This window comes from Pseudorca crassidens, chromosome 13 (genome assembly GCF_039906515.1).
Source record: "Pseudorca crassidens isolate mPseCra1 chromosome 13, mPseCra1.hap1, whole genome shotgun sequence".
Lineage (NCBI taxonomy): Eukaryota > Metazoa > Chordata > Mammalia > Artiodactyla > Delphinidae > Pseudorca > Pseudorca crassidens.
The window spans coordinates 68190641-68208172 of NC_090308.1; the positions used below are offsets into that span (position 1 = coordinate 68190641).

Below are 17532 nucleotides of genomic sequence, written 5' to 3' on the forward strand. Positions count from 1 at the left end.
TTTTACTTTGCAATTTTAATAGAATGAAAAATGTATTACACAAAACGATTTTTCATTTGTTGTAGCAGTTTGACAGTGCACATGGGTGAGAACCCAAAAACATTCATACCACCAATGAACGTGCCAGCCCCACAAAATTAGCTAATTTTCATGGATGCAAAAATACTTTTAAATATTTGCCATTGTTCACAATTTAGTGGTATCTACGTTAAAAGTGTGGTCTCTAACTAGGTTTCATCAATGGCTCTAGTTAAGTTCACCTTGATTTCACAGGTGGTCTTGGTATGGCCCCCGCGGAAACCAGCTACATAAATCTGGGGCCGGGGCACTTGGCTGCTGGCTTCCCTCATTGACTGTGTGCTAGCATCCTTTGAAGGGTACACCTGGGAACAGTTTTCTCTTCTCATGTGACTAAGATCAGTCTGTACCGAGTGAGTAACTTTCCGACGCAAATTGGCCTAAGTAGAAAGAGAATACACAGGAATGAACATTTCTCTAAAGAACAAATAAAATACTGTCAGGTACCAGTTAGTATCGGCCTTTTTTTTTTCATCTCAATCCACAAAGAAATTAGTCCTGCAACATAGCATGTTTCTGCAAAACATTAAAACACTGGAAAATTTAGAACATAACAGAAAATAAATACCCTTGTCTGAGAAGTAGGAAAATAGATTAAATAATGAAAATGGACCCAAAGAGAGAACACACAGATTCAAACCTACAGTGAGCTCAATTCTTTGTTAATATAATAATATAATAATTCATTCATTATTATACTTTGAGAGTCATATAACTTGGATTTTCCCACCATTCTTGGCTTATTTTTTTAAAAGACAACAATTTAAGATTTCCAGTGTCTTACCTAAATGGGCTTCACCCAAAACTTCTAATATAAAAAGCTCTGATGTTTCCAGATAATACTTTACATTTTTCTACATTATGCTTACCTCTTTTATGGATTACAGCTAAACGTGAGATTAAACAGTTTGCTCAGGCTGGGAAGCAAGGAGGAGTTTATAAAAAAGAGAATAAGAGTTTTATTGAAGTTGTGGTAAAATCCAAGGAAAAAACTCAGAAGGGATTACAGCATGTGAGTTAAGAAGGAGAGACCTGGAATTAGAGGAAACATTTCAGCGTTTGAGACACCGCAGGCGACTGAGAACCAAAACTACTTCTCCCACACACAGCTTATCGTCTACATTAACAGGACTTTGCTATTCCTTTGTCTTCACTAGCATAATTTTATTATTCCAAGAGACTCTTGCCAAAGCACATAACTTGATTGTTCATTACAGAACATGATGCATGTTCTGAAAGCTGCATGACTCTTCAGTGGTAAGCATTAACACACAGAAGAAGCCCTAAGACTCTGCGTCCCTTGCCTGAAGATTCACCTTGCTATTCCCCTCAATCCTGGACTGCTTTTTCATAATCTTTACAACCCAATTCAGGCCCCCAACACATCCCCTGACTGAGCCCAGGCATCAAAAGACCTGCCTTCAACCAAACTTCAAAGTCTCAATAAATCCCGACCTTGCTGTTCCCCCTCTGAGACATTGCAAAGCTCTGCTGAAGGGTGGTTCCGTTACAGCTCTAAGCCATATATTCAGCTTTGTCTTATCAACAGGTCATGTTGGTAATACATGGGGAGCTGGCATTCAACATGCTGCAATTCTAGGGGATAATTCCATCTAAGGTGGGAAGAAGAATGAAGTCGAGGAGTGAGAAGACAGGGGGGTCCAGTCAGTATGAGGTTCAGCCCCACTGAACACCGCATTCTCTTAACATTTCCAGGCCAGGCCTAATCTGCCACCTATACCTCCCATATCCTGTCCAACCATCACTCCTCTCTTCTCCTTTGTCTGTGTGTATCTCAAGACCAACTTAAAATGTCACCTAAGTCAATGGAGCAGAATTTTTATTTCACTTCTGTTATACCACTTACCAAGAGATACTAAAATATTTTTAGTGTATCAATGTCACTTGCTAGACTATTAGTTCCTGAAGAACAAGGTGGTAGGATATATATACGTTACCCAGTATACATCTGATGAGCTCAAGTGAGTCTAGTATTGATAGATAACAGAAAAGAATGCAGGGAATGGGAGCTTCATGAACTACAGAAGAGTAAATGGTAAGAATGCTAATGGAACAATGATCCAGAACAGGGGTCCCCAACCCCTGGGCCGAGGACCAGTACCAGTCCGCAGCTTGTTAGGACCCGGGCCGCACAGCAGGAGGTGAGTGGCAGGCGAGCGAACGAAGCTTCATCTGCCGCCCCCCATCGCCCCCATCGCTCCCCATCGCCCCCCATCGTCCCCTATCCCTCCCCATCGCCCCCATCGCTCCCCATCGTCCCCATCGCTCCCCATCGCCCCCCATCGCTCCCCATCGCTCCCCATCGTCCCCATCGCTCCCCATCGCCCCCATCGCCCCCATCGCTCCCCATCGCCCCCATCTCCCCCATCTCCCCCGTCGCTCCCCAACGCCCCCATCGCTCCCCATCGCCCCCCATCGCCCCCATCGCCCCCATCGCTCCCCATCGCCTCCCATCGCCCCCCATCGCTCCCCATCGCCCCCCATCGCCCCCATCGCCCCCATCGCTCCCCATCGCCCCCCATCGCTCCCCATCGCCCCCATCGCCCCCAACGCTCCCCATCGCCCCCATCGCTCCCCATCACCTCCCATCGACCCCCATCACTCCCTATCACTCCCCATTGCCCCCATCGCTCTCCATCGCTCCCCATCGCCCCCATCACCCCATCGCTCCCCATCGCTCCCCATCCCTCCCCATCGCCCCCATCGCTCCCCATCGCTCCCATCGCCCCCATCGCTCCCATCACCGCCTGAGCCATCCCCCACCTCCCCCGTGGAAAAACTGTCTTCCATGAAACTGGTCCCTGGTGCCAAAAAGGTTGGGGACCGCTGATCTGGAAAATATTCCAGGAAGCTGAACCTTCCTCATCTTGAGAAATCAGGGGACTGAAAAGCTGCCACCAGAGAGGGTGGCAAGGGAAATGATGTGGTTAGTGAAAAGAGAGACTGAATATACAAACGGACCTAGGTTGGACCTTATATGATAACAGAACTCGAACCCACACCTCTGCAGCAACCAGTCTTGGAAGCCAAACCACAACTTCGGTAGCTGTAGCAATCAGCTCAGAAGAGCAGAACAGCCCTATTTTTTTTTTTTTCCTGCTGTCTCCCCTTCTATCTCTGGACCAACTAGAGAAAGCCAAATATGCTCACTAAACCAATCACAAAAGATACCCCCCACACACATCGCCCGCTGCTAGTTAGCCCGCCTCCAGTTTCCCCTGTCAACATCCTCCAGTCAGAGGAATACCTGAAGCCTTCCCCTTTTTCACTATAAAACTTTCTCACTCCTCTCCCCAACTTTGAGTCTCTGCCAAACACAAGTGATGGTGACTGGCTCCCTTGATATAGCAAGCTTCGAATAAATAGCCTCTGTTCTCATTTGAGTAGTCTTCCTTTATTTCCACACCTGATTTCCATTAAAGAGCTGGATAAAATACACTGAGAAAAGGCTACAGTTATAAAAAGAGCTTGTTCCTTCACACTATAAATATTTGTTGTTTAAAATGACCAGATACTATCAAAAGGAAGAGTGGGGGGAAATTCCACTGAGTCAGATAGGGATGACAGTTTCAAAGAAGGCTTCAAGGGTAGGTACCTACTGTGATTAAGATGACTGCGAATCAGAAGGACAAGTGAGACGTCTGGAGAGAACAAGTTGACAATAAGAGGGGACTGTATCTGTGCTATAACAGCAGTAACATTCTGCTCCTCAAAAAAAAGTCCAAGAAAGAGAAGGGTATGCTTCAAATGATTAGAGGAAGCTGCAGGGCTTTAAATACTAGCACCTTATAGGTGAGCACAATTAATTAAAACTATTATATACATCAGTAGAGAGACAGAGTAGAGATTGAGAAAAGGAGATAGAAAGATAGCAACTATCATTGTTCTAGTTACTGGCTGATATAATTTGAGAGCAGTTTCATGCTTCTGTATTTCTATATATGCTTAAAACTAGAAGATAGGGACTTCCCTGGTGGCGCAGTGGTTAAGAATCCACCTGCCAATGCAGGGTACACGGGTTCGATCCCTGGTTCGGGAAGATTCCCACATGTCTCGGAGCAACTAAGCCCGTGCGCCACAACTACTGAGCCCACGTGCCACAACTACTGAGTCCGTGTGCCACAACTACTGAAGCCCACATGCCTAGAGACCGTGCTCCGCAACAGGAGAAGCCACCACAATGAGAAGCCCTTGCACTGTAACAAAGAGTGGGCCCCGCTCGCTGCAACTAGAGAAAGCCCACGCGCAGCAACAAAGACAAAATGCAGCCAAAAATAAATAAATAAACTAATTAAAAAAAAAAACCTAGAAGATAATCTTACAATGTAAAGCTGGAAAATTATAAATTATACTAATTGTTTTTATTTTAGCAAAAAAAACTGTGTACAACTCACTATTTTATATAAATAATTTAGCTTACCAACTCTATGAGTAACAACATATTAGAATTCCCCAACCTATAAATAATTTTAGAAAATATTGTTACAAACCAATTTTATAGCTTTTCTTCTTAATTCCCATTCATTCCACTCATATGATCTCACAATTGTTGGTGGCAATAAATGTGTATCCGTCTGTGTGCTACTTTCACACTTTGCAATTGGTTTTATGTAATGTTTGTCAACCTCTTTCATCTAAAGAAGTGGAGTTTTGTAATTAATATTTGTAAAAAATAAACATTATTTACAGATAACTGAAATATTTAGCTAAAATCGACAAAATATTAGGAAAACAACATGAAACATACTTGTAAATACCAGCAAAATTTAAAAAGTTCATAATTAGCGAGCCAAATGTAATTACTTTCCCAGGCATTATGAATTTGTGCCTGATTTTTTGAACTTAATGTAAGAGGTGTACTTTGGAAGGAGAAAACCTAACATCACTCATCCCAAGTCAAATGTCCCTCTCCAATGTTCACAGTGGGGAGCATAAGTGAATACCTTATTGGAAATGGACAGAAGTTTAGAATAGCTGTTAAAGATTAGGTATACATCACATTTGTTTAAAGTATCAGAACATCTTTAGAAGATATCTTAAACTCGAGCTCTGCATACACAGCAGATTATTATCTATTTTAGTGGAATATATTCATCTTTCTGCCGAAGCACCCAGAAGCTCACTATTAAAATATTAAGTATTCAGTGATTCCAGGCGAAACAAGTTATGATTATGCTGGAAATGAAGTTGCTGGAGCGGGTGGCAGAGGTTTAAGAAACTCAAGTCCTAGTAAAGAGGAGGGGGAAGAGATGAACTTCTTTCCCCAAATCAAGAAACAGATGATTACTGAACGCCTACCATTGAGCGTAAGATATAATTTTTGCCTTCAAAATGATCTTATGATATACTTAGGTAGGTAAAAAGATGCTGAAAAGATAATTTACAATATTATGCAAGTAAATGGCAAGAAAAAATAATGAATACAGCATTGAAATATGAAGAAAGAATACTCACTTCCATAGGTATTAAAGGTCAGTGAAGGATTAAATACACAGGATTAAGTACACAGAAAGGGAAAAACAAGACCAGGTATGTAGAGGAAAACTGTTCTTTAATAGACAAGTATCTACATACAGCACACCTCCCTGGTTATCTGATTCTAGCCTTTCATTGTCTTTGTGCTATCTTAAAAGGGCAGCTGGAGCATCACATCAACAGACTGGCAGTGTGGTATGAGAACAAGAGTGCCAACAGCTGCCCCCTTCTGACCTAGTTGTCCTTGGCTGGATGTCAGTCTTCTTGCCCAAGTGTTCAGACCATCCTCTGTTCCTCACTGTCACCAGCCCCATCATCCTCTTACCAGTCACTGCTGGGATCCCTGCCAACCTGGTCAGTCGTATCCACACCCACCTGCTTCACTGTCAAAATGTTGATAAATATAACAAACACAAACCATTTATAAACCATGTATTGCGGGGTTTTAGTTTAGTGAGTTTAAAAGAGGTAAATTAAACAAGAGAGGATGACAGAAAGAGCAATTAAAATGTGAACAGTACAAATGAGAGACAAAGAGGAAGAAAACAAGGATACACAGTGGTAGAATGTGAGCCCCGTGCAGGCAGGGGTTGCTACCTGCTTTGTTCACTGTGCCCAGAATCATGCCTGGTGCACAGCAAGCGGCTCAGTAAGTGTCTGCTGAATGAATTAAGGAATCGGCACACACACACACACAGAAACACACCTTCAGATCCATTTTGTGGCCTTTCAGACTACTGCAATTTAAACCTGTTAAATTATTTTACAGTTCTGAGCCTAAGTTACCACCTATGTTATCTGTGCTAAGCTCCTTCCATTTTAGATAAGGAAATACTGTAGTTCCAATTATTTATCTAAATGTAGTCTTGCTCTCTCAGATTTTTCCAGTCTAATTCATCAATTTAACTCCTTGTCCTGTTTTCATTTATTCTTTGTGGATTTCCTTAGTTTCCATCTTCAGATGTGAACCCCTTTCAGATAACCTGTAAAGGCCCTCATTCTGACCCTGTCTCTTGCCTGGACTTGGGGGACCATTCTACAGCAAAACGTAACTTTGTTTTATTAACTACACTTTTAAATGTCATGAATTCTTAAAATGCCAACCCTGCTTACCTGAGAATTTGGAATAAGGGTTTCAAACTGTTGATGAAGTTCCAGTAGCTCAATCAATTCTGCATTTTTTTTGGCTTTTTCTCTAATTTTATCAATGTAATTTTCAGGATTTTCTGCAAATGAATATGCAGCATCTCTGGTATTGAAAGTGTAATACTTTTCTTTATGTTTCAAAATTCCAATTGCTGGATTTCCTGAAAATTAAGAAAAGGAATTGAATTTGATATGAAATACTGAGACTTCCCTGGTGGCGCAGTGGATAAGACTCTGTGCTCCCAACGCAGGGGGCCTGGGTTTGGTCCCTGGTTGGGGAACTAGATCCTGCATGCATGCCACAACTAAGAGTTTGCATGCCAAAACTAAGGAGCCCTGGAGCCGCAACTAAGGAGCCCACCTGCCGCAACTAAGACCTGGTGCAACCAAATAAATAAATAAATAAATATATTGTTAAAAAAAGATATGAAATACTGATTCCATGTTTATAATACATTCATAGAACCATTCCCTATACACTCTATTTTTAACATATCACTTATGTGATATGTTAAATGTTAAATGATAGCTAAAATGTTACAACTAGCAATTTTAAGTTATATTTTGTTAAATTATATTTTACATAAAATTCAAATGAAATTTATTTTATACATTTTTTAATTATTTTATTTTATTTTACTTTTTGGCCACACCATGCAGCATGCAGGATCTTAGTTCCCTGACCAGGGATCAAACCTGTGCCCCCTGCACTGGGAGCATGGAATCTTAACCACTGGACCACCAGGAAATCCCATATTTTTAAATTATGATTTTGTCTAAAAATATTTCACTATCCAGATATAAGTGTTTAAAAATCTTTTATGAGAAGCCACTTAATCATCTAGCAGGTTTTTCAAATCTCCTTAAACTAAACTAACTACTAGAAGCACAGTTTTTAAAATAATTCTGTAAGAACAACAAAAATGAAACATCTGTTCCAAAATGTACATTTGCATGTTAGAAAGCATCTCCCACTATGAAAAGATACTACATAAAATATGGGTTATAAGTATCCACAGTTTGTGGGAATTATATAGGAAACGGTAACACTGTCTTATTTATTTATTCTTTCACTTATTCAACGAATATTTACTGACCCTGTTCTTGGCACTGAGGATACAGAGAAAAGAAATGAATCAATACACCATAGCCCAGAGAGTGATCAGTGCTACAGAAAACAAGTGAGCAAAGCAGGTTAAACACATAGTAAAAGGAAGAAGGGCGAGATTGATATTTTAAGTTGGGTGATCAGAGAAGGCTGAATAAGATGAGGGAGCAAGATATGTAGCTGTGGGGGAATAGAGCTGTCCAAGTAGAGGGAATAGCAAGTGCAAAAGATTCGAGGTGAAAATGAGCTCGGAATGTTCGAGAACAGCAAGAAGGCCAGTGGGGCTAGAGCAGTGCACAAGGGAACGAGAGGTGAGCAGTAAAGTCAGTGATGTCATCTGAAAAGGACCCTGCCTGGTAAGCCCCAGCATTACCCGGGGACTCAAGCCCTGTGGCCTGCAGTTCCGAGGAAGGAGGGACTCTCACGGGATTCCTCCGAGGCAGTGCAGGTGGCTGGTGCCCAGGAAATATTGTAGCACGTAGAAATAAAGTCTCCAGACTAGCTGATTCTGAGAGGATTCTAAACGCAAAGCCCCTCAAGCCCTTCTACTTTTTTTCTCTTTCTCCCCCTTTCTTAGAATCATAGTTGGTAGGAGCTGGAAGGGACCAAACAGACCTCCTAGTTGGTCCTTCTTTTCCTGACGTGGAAGCTGAGGTCCACAAAAGACAAGAGATTTGCTGAAAGTTACTCTGTTTACTAATGGAACAACGGGGACTAGAACCCAGGCTCTCCCAGGACTTCCCTGGTGGTCCAGCAGTTCAGACTCCGCACTCCCAGTGCAGGGCGCCCGGGTTCATCCCTGGCCAGGGAACTAGATCCTACATGTGTGCTGCAACTAAGAGTTTGCATGCGCAACTAAGAAGCCCACATGCCACAACGAAAAAAAAAAGATTCCTCATGCCACAACTAAGACCCAGCACAGCCAAAAATAAACAATAAATAAATATTAAAAAAGAAAAATAAACCAGGCTCTCCCAATCTTGGCCCATAGCTTTTCCAACCACATCATGCTACCTCTGTGTCACCCCACATCCATGTTTCTGTGTTTGTGTCTCTCATGACTCCCTTCCCTTCTTATTTGTGGAGGCAGAGAGAGAGAGATTTGGGGTGGGGGGGGGCGAAGGGAAGGAAAAAAAAGACAAGGGGAGAAAGAAATCATCTCCATTCTATTGCTTTTTACTTCTTCACAGCTCTTGATTGTTTTCTCCTGTCAGTGACCCTCACAGGACCTCAGAATACTATTCTCTCAGTTCTCCCAAGGTAAACCTTTTATTACTCGCATAATGAAAAAATCTCTACCATAAAAAAAAAAATGAGTCAATGTGTATGTTCTCTAGCCTGTATACACACAATCCCAATAATTCTTTGTAATAATTCTATTACCAATTCACATGGTACTTTTTGGATAATAATTTATTTCATCTCAATTTCTGATTTACTCTTTAGAGAAGTTCTAGTAATATATACATCATAAAAAATTGTACTTGATAAAATACTGGCCATGTCCTTATACAGAAATCCTGATCTATGTTAACAGAATATAACCAAAAGGGACAAAGAATATTGTTTAATAAACATATCAGTCAAACTGTTGCGCTTTCAAGTAATCACTTTGGAAGATGATCTATTTTAGGAATGCCACATAACACTTCTGAAATCCTTCATCGACATATGAGTCATCCCCTTTTTATGATGTTGTAGCATCCATATTTCATTATATACACATTCCATCACTTATCGCTTGTATTGTAATTTCTTGTTTATGTCAGTCTATCGGGTTATGCTGCGAGCACTTCAAAGATAAATACTGCATTTAGGTCATCTTTGTAGCTCCTTTCCTAGTTCACCATTAGAGTCCATAAAATTTTACAAAGTGAGTGAGTGAGTGAGAATGAGGACACATCATTTAAAGAAAAAATTGGAGAAGGGAGGACAGTATTATTTCCAATGATATACCTGGAAGAAGAAGACCATCTGTTGTAGCAAATGTGTAAGCACAAAATCCTCGATACTGAATCAACAATTTATCAAAATTGGCTGTTGTTTCTGGGAAAAGCCATTCTAGTTTTCTGAAATCCGCCAGATTTACTCTCTCTTCTAAAATGAAAAGGAGCACAAGAAAAACCACATTCAGTGGGAAGAGTAAACCACCCAGGAAACGAGCAGAAGAGACCGGCTACTATGTGACTAAAACAGAGATGAATTAACTTCGTTCAAGACAGTGTAGCTCTTAATAATAGGCGAGGTGGCAAAATACTTTGAATATGATGCTTATATACTAGGACTGTCAGTTCTTTAAACAACTGAGAATGTTCTGAGCAGAAAGAGTCAAGGAAACATCTCTTAGTAACTTAGTAATTTTGGTAACAGAGGATATACTTTTCTATTCTTCACACTTCTAAAAAGTCTTCCTAGTTTTGCCGATTTTTTTTACGCAAATAAAAACGCGAATTAATAAAACATTGATCCCCGAGGTTCTTACTTTTGCAGTGCTACCTACACTTCTGTTTCTGGCTCTGTATCCAAACAGCAGACACTACAAGTGACCCCGTGGCTACAGCTGGAAGTAAATGCATACTTTGGAGAAAACAGACCTTTTTCACTCTTTTTTCCTGATATGCCTGAACGCCTCAAACGGTGATGAGATGTGGTGAGGATAGCGAGTGGGAAGCAGCCGCATAGCACAGGGAGATCAGCTCGGTGCTTTGTGACCGCCTGGAGGGGTGGGATAGGGAGGGTGGGAGGGAGGGAGACGCAAGAGGGAAGAGATATGGGAACATATGTATAACTGATTCACTTTGTTATAAAGCAGAAACAAACACACCATTGTAAAGCAATTGTACTCCAATAAAGATGTAAAAAAAAAAAAAAAAGAACATTGGGTCTCCCAATTCCCTGGAGCAGTAACTTGATAAACTGTGTTCTAGTGAATAAAAACGTTTGACTTATAGTAGGAAATGGCACGTCTTGCCAATATAGTTGAGTTTAATACCTACTGCTGAAGTGACTTTAATTTTTCAGTTTCATTTAGTATTTGCACAGATATGCTGTTTTAACAAAATGAAAAAAGTAGGAAAAACTAACTGGAAGGATGTTTTTGAGTCTCTCTGATTTCATTTTCAGATTTTATGTATTCTAATAATTTAAGAATGTAAATTACCGCTACATTTTTTTTCCACATCTTTATTGGGGTATAATTTCTTTACTAAGTTGTGTTTGTTTCTGCTGTACAACAAATTGAATCAGCTATATGTATACATATATCCCCATATCCTCTCCCTCTTGCATCTCCCTCCCACCCTCCCTATCCCACCCCTCTAGGTGGTCACAAAGCACCGAGCTGATCTCCCTGTGCTATGCAGCTGCTTCCCACTAGCTATCTATTTTACATTTGGTAGTGTATATATGTCCATGCCATTCTCTCACTTCGTCCCAGCTTCCCCCTCCCCCTCTCCCTCCCCCCATCCCCATGTCCTCAAGTCCGTTCTCTACATCTGCATCTTTATTCCTTCCCTGCCACTGGGTTATTTTTTGCCTTTACACAACCAGAATGTGAAAAGGAAATTTGGAGAGTCAATGATCTAATTTCACTTTCTGGATAAACTTTCTTTTTAGGCAACAATTCAAATCCCAGACTCTATTTTGACATTTCTCATGAATTTTGAGTTGTCTTTAATAAGACAGCAGGGACTAAACAAGTAAAAGGAAGTTTATTGATAAAAACAGCCTTTCTATAAGAATCAATGCATCTCTTAAAGGCCCTAAAATAAGCTCAATTTTATAGGGATAACATTTATTGATTTATAAATTTCAACCTGAATCTGGGGTACATATATGGCAAATAGCATTCCAAAGAAATGGAGCTTTGTTTGCAACAAATATAGCAAGGATTAATATCCTTTTCTACTACAAACCGATAATAATATCACTAAGACTACAACAGAAACCTATAAGCACAGGAAATCATTGTTAACCAAAACACTAACAATAACACTAGGAATGGTTATTGCTGGATAGCAAACTCTTCAGTTTATATATTTTCTGTTTTCCATATTCTCTATAATGAACATTAGCAGTCTTACAATCAAGAAAGATATTCAAAACTTTATCAGAAAGATACACCTGAAAATTTTAAAACAAAAGAGTGAGTTTATTCTAGAGGTAATTTTAAGAGGAAGAGGAAATAATGCATGATTTCTGTTACCCATGTGCTCTTTCATTCTACACGCATCAGTTTTCACAGTCACTCCATCAAGAAGAGCTTGCATCACTTTCTCAGGAAAGAACAGTTCATGAGTCCCCAGAAATGGCTCAAGATGAGTAGATAAATTACTGAGGATGCTAATCAAAACAGCTTCATCCTGAAAGCTAGTCCACAGATTGGAAAGGGCAATGAAGATGGGCTGAGGAAGAGACAAAAATTTTCAAAATGTCACTGTTTAATAAAATTACAAATCACTCTACTCTTAAAAATAAGTACAAATTTTTGTTTGTAAAGAGATTAATTCTCCCGTAAGACAAGTAAAAGTCTCATGAAATTAGATGACAGAATCTCAGTAGAAATTGGACTCATAAATTATGAGAAAATAAACTTGTATATCAAAGCATTTTATTTTGGTATGATTGCCAGTAATAGTTTACTCAAAAAAGCCAAATACACATGATCACCTAAAAAACATTCATGGACGCTTCACCTCAAAAGGTCTAGGGGAAAACAGCTTTTTTTAAAAAAAGCTAAATATGACTCATTATAATTAGATTTATCTGGCTCAGTTACAATTCAAAAGAACTTGGAAATTCTAGGGATACATCTTGGGCCATTTCTTTTTTTTTTTTTGGGGGGGGCCATTTCTTGTGAGCTTATAAGTTAAAGATTTTGTGTCAGTGACATAAAGTATTTTTTATTCATATTAAAGGTCACTGACTTACACAACAAATAAAAAATTAATCAGGCCCTGGCCCTACTTATAAGTGAAACAACTTAGCCTTTTGTTTCCAGGCTTTTAAAGTCAAATGTTGGGAATGATTACAGAAAATGATCAGAGACTCAAAATGCTCTATAAAATACTGCACGTACATCTTGTACTTCTTTGGGGCTCCCAGATTTGCCCATAGGGTGGTACAGATAATCAGAAAGTCAGAATAAGTGCAGGCCTGGTAAACAAAGTGATTTTATCTGTCTTTTCAGAAAGGTCACAAGTTACATCACCTCTGTGCTGAAGGCAATTTCTTAACCAGCTACTGTAAAAACGTTTTCAACACTGCACTATGGATTATTTTTGCTGCCACAGATAATACTGTTATTATGGTTATTATAATATATATCTGCACTCCGCTGAGTAGCAATGGCCTACCAAGGGAATCCAACTTATAACATCCTGGTTATATGATTATTACTACAAAATAACCAAAAACAACAGGATCACCTCATATAAAGCTAATATTATATTTTTAGTAATTAAATAAAATTAAAATTACTTCTGATCCAACTTTATAGGACTTAAAAGTACATTCACTTTTAAACAAGGTCAAAGTGGATGACAAATGCTTACAAAGACTTGTGATGTTGGGACAGCCGTCTTTGATTTTACAGTAAATTGTAATTGTTCCAGTTGGGCTCCTAACTGCTTTATCATCATTTCCACTTCTTGAGCACAAGTAATTATATCCGACTGTGAAGACAACATAATTGGCATTCATTATTTTTATAATTTTACTACAAACATTATGTATGTTTTAAGCCCTACCTGCTCCCCACATCTCCTGAAAGTAAGCTCAGTAAGAGCAAGGATTCTGCTCTCCATGGTATCCCCAACACGAAGAACAGAACTGGCACGTGGATGGCACTCCAGAAACATTTGTTGAATGGATGAATCTTTTGAAATACAATGGCTATAATTTTTCTCAAATGTATACAGGTATTCTTCGATATTCAGTATAATTGCATTCCCGAGCAGTGGATCCTCTAACACAGTTTTCTAGAACTGTTATTTTCCCATTCCTCAAAGATAAAATTCATGAGGTATTCCTTTGAAAACTACTTTGATACCCAGATTTTTAAAAATTGCTTTCAAGAATGCAGAAAATGTTAAAAATCACAGCATTGAAAGAAAAACAATATATTTCTCATACAACCATAGCAATCTGAAAATAAGGTGCTAAATGCTGAATCTGAAATAATTACTAACATTTATTCTTATTATGTGCTAAGCAACATATTAAATACTTGTTAAGTACAAAAAGAGGTAAGTACAAATAAGAAAACCAAGGTACAGAAAGGTAAGTAAATTGCCCAAGAATACACAGCTAATGAGGGGCAGAATCATGGTTCTACACCAGATCGTCTGAGTCCAGGGCTCTTATCCTAAGATGTGACCAGAAATGGCAGTGGTATGGGGTTATTAGCACAGTGTTAAAGAGTAACAATTACATGAAGAGAAAAAAACTGCATTTGAATTCTCAGATATCTGTAACCTAACTATATGTTTTACTAGACTATTTTTAAATGACAAAAATTATTACTTCATAAGAAATATCAGATATCATCATTGTATTTCAACTAATGAATTTTTTTATTCACAATGTAATGTGCATCCTGTTTCAATTTTACCCATACTACTCTAAGCATCTCCCCTCCTCTTGCCTCATTCTCCCATTATTTCTTTAAAATAAAATTTATAATAATAATTTACATATTGTTTATCCTATCTAATAAGTCTCTTCTCTGCCCCTCAGAGTTTTTCCCCTTGATTGCTAGTTTTCTTTTAGGAATCAAATATGAAAATGCAGTCCTTAAAGTCTTTAGATTTGTACACAGTCAACAAGAAACAGAAATAATTCTGCATATGTTCTCCAAAGTAAAAGTTACATTCAATACATAACACTTCTTTCAAAACTATAAGTAAAGATACTCCAGACCTACTCCCCTAAGCTATGCTTGCAGGCTCCATTCACAGATTAGGCACACAGAACTTCTTGATTTTTCCTGATAGTGTCCTAGAACAATCCCTGTTTGCATTTTACCAAAAAGAACTTTCCAACTAAAAATTCTACATGGACATTTTTCCAAAGAAGACATACAGAAGGCCAACACGTACACAAAAAATTGCTCAGCATCTCTAATCATCAGGAAAATGCAAATCAAAACCACAATGAGATATCACTTCGCATCTGACAGAATGGCTACTATCAAAATGACGAGAAATAACAGGCGTTGGCAAAGATGTGGGGATAAAAAGGGAACACACGTGCACTGTTGGTGGGAATGTAACTTTGGTGCTGCCACTATGGAAAAAGTAGGGAGGTTCCTCAAAAAATTAAAAACAGAACCACCACATCACCCAACAATTCCGTTTCTGGGCATGTGTCTGAAGGAAACAAAAACACTAACTCAAGAAGATATATGTGCCCCCATGTTCACTGCAGCATTATTTACAAGGAGTCCTGCCATTTGCAGCAACAACAGTGAAACTTGAAGGAATTTTACTAAGTGAAGTAAGTCAGACAAAGACAAATATCATATGATCTCACTTATATGTGGAACCTTTCTTAAAATTTTTATTTATTCTTTTTTTAAAGATTTATTTTTTATTTATTTTTGGCTGTATCAGGTCTTAGTTGCGGCACGTGGGGTCTTCGCTGAGGCACGTGGGATCTTTTGTTGTGGCGTGCAGTCTTCTCTCTTCTCTCTAATTGTGGCGTGCGGGTTTTCTCTTCTCTAGTTGTGGCACGCGGGCTGGGCGGGTAGGCTCTGTAGTTGTGGTATGCGGGCTCCAGGGTGTGGGGGCTCTGTCGTTTGTGGCACACGGGCTCTCTAGTCAAGGCGCACAGGCTCAGTAGTTGTGGCATGGGGGCTTCAGTTGCTCCGTGGCATGTGGGATCTTAGTTCCCTGACCAGGGATCGAACCCGTGTCCCCTGCATTGCAAGGTGGATTCTTTACCACTGGACCACCAGGGAAGTCCCTGGAATCTTTTTTTTTAATTGAAGTACAGTTGATTTACAATGTTGTGTTAGTTTCTGATGTATAGCAAAGTGATTCAGTCATACATATAAAAGTTTTTCAGGTTCTTTTCCATTATAGGTTATTACAAGGTATTGAATATAATTCCCCGTGCCATACACAACAGGACCTTACTGCTATATGTGGAAACTTAAAAAAAACAAAACTGAGCTCATAGGGCTCCCCTGGTGGCGCAGTGGTTGAGAATCTGCCTGCCAATGCAGGGGACACGGGTTCGAGCCCTGGTCTGGGAAGATCCCACATGCCGCGGAGCAACTAAGCCCATGTGCCACAACTACTGAGCCTGCGCGTCTGGAGTTTGTGCTCCGCAACAAGAGAGGCCGCGACAGTGAGAGGCCCGCGCACCGCGATGAAGAGTGGCCCCCGCTTGCCGCAACTAGAGAAAGCCCTTGCACAGAAACGAAGACCCAACACAGCCAAAAATAAAATAAATAAATAAAAATTTAAAAAATAATAATAACTGAGCTCATAGATACAGAGAACAGATTGGTAGTTGCCACAGGTAGGGGAGGGGGATGGGAGTGGGCAAAATGGGTGAAGGTGGTCAAAAGGTACAAACTTCCACTTATAAGATACATAAGCCGTGGGGATGTAATGTACAGCATGGTGACTATCACTGGTTAACAATACTGTATTGTACAATTGAAAGTTGGTAAGAGAGTAGATATTAACAGTTCTCATCACAAGGAAAAAAAATGTAACGATGTGGCGAAGAATTTAACTAGATTTATTGTGGCCATCATTTTGTAATATATACATATATGGAATCATTATGCTATACATCTGAAACTAATATAATTTTGCATGTCAATTGTATCTCAATAAAAAAGCTAGTTTCACTTAGCACTATCCTTGATGATGCAGTAAAATGTATTAATTTGACTGAATTTTGACCTTTAAGTGCACAGCTTTTTAATAATCAGTGTGATCAAACAGAAAGTGTATATAAAACACTTCTATTGCATATTAAAACACATAGTTCTCTTACATGACTGGATTGCAAGCTGAAATAGCCTTTTTTCCCCTCCAGTAGAACAGCATTTTTACTTGAAAGAACTGGCAGACAAACTATGGTTTTTGAGCCTTAGCTATTGGAAGATATTTTCTTGAGAGTAAATGAAATGAGTCTGTCACTTCAGGAAAACGATAGTTTTTGTTACCAATGATAAAATTCACATCTTGAAAAGCCTGTATCTGCCACCACGAACTTGACAGCATCCTAACACAAAGATATTTCTAATGAGATTGTTGGAGAAAAAAAATAAGAATAAAGTCACTTCAACTTTCTTATCATAATGCAGTCCAAAAAATGCTTGGAGAAAGCATGTGAACCTAGCATTCTTCTTCCTCTCCCTCACTTTTTAATTTATAAGTTTTTCATACTTTCTTCCATGGACATTTTTCAACAAGTCTAAAACAAGCACAAATTCCACCTAACTGTTATCTTACTTGCATTATCAGAAAAATCAAGAAGTCCTGTATAATCTATGCCATGAAAGGGCCCTGCAGACAGAGCTTGGGGGGAGGAAGTGTACAAAAGTCTTGACTTACATATTTTAAGAAATGTTGTGTGTCACGCGACATTTACTTGCACGATAACAATAAGTGGTTTTCTCTCTATGGTGACTGCCCTGCTCTTCAAAAGCCCACAGAGGATGGAATTCTGTTCTCTCAGCTAAGACA

At 39.4% G+C, this 17532-nt stretch overlaps 1 protein-coding gene across 7 annotated transcripts in view; it reads right to left on the minus strand.

Annotated features, from left to right (window-relative positions):
- The window catches only part of CFAP206 (cilia and flagella associated protein 206), a 31548-nt gene continuing 14016 nt past the window's right edge, over nucleotides 1-17532 (minus strand). For 6 of the 7 annotated variants that reach the window (XM_067702620.1, XM_067702625.1, XM_067702623.1 and 3 more), the window contains 6 exons: nucleotides 13381-13500; nucleotides 12033-12231; nucleotides 9785-9925; nucleotides 6688-6881; nucleotides 4590-4733; nucleotides 1-458 (listed from right to left, as the gene is read on the minus strand). In XM_067702620.1, the coding sequence (XP_067558721.1) occupies nucleotides 228-458; nucleotides 4590-4733; nucleotides 6688-6881; nucleotides 9785-9925; nucleotides 12033-12231; nucleotides 13381-13500 (1029 nt within the window). In that variant the 3' untranslated portion in view covers nucleotides 1-227. The remainder of the gene's footprint in view (nucleotides 459-4589; nucleotides 4734-6687; nucleotides 6882-9784; nucleotides 9926-12032; nucleotides 12232-13380; nucleotides 13501-17532) is intronic. The other variant, XM_067702626.1, reaches the window with a different exon arrangement.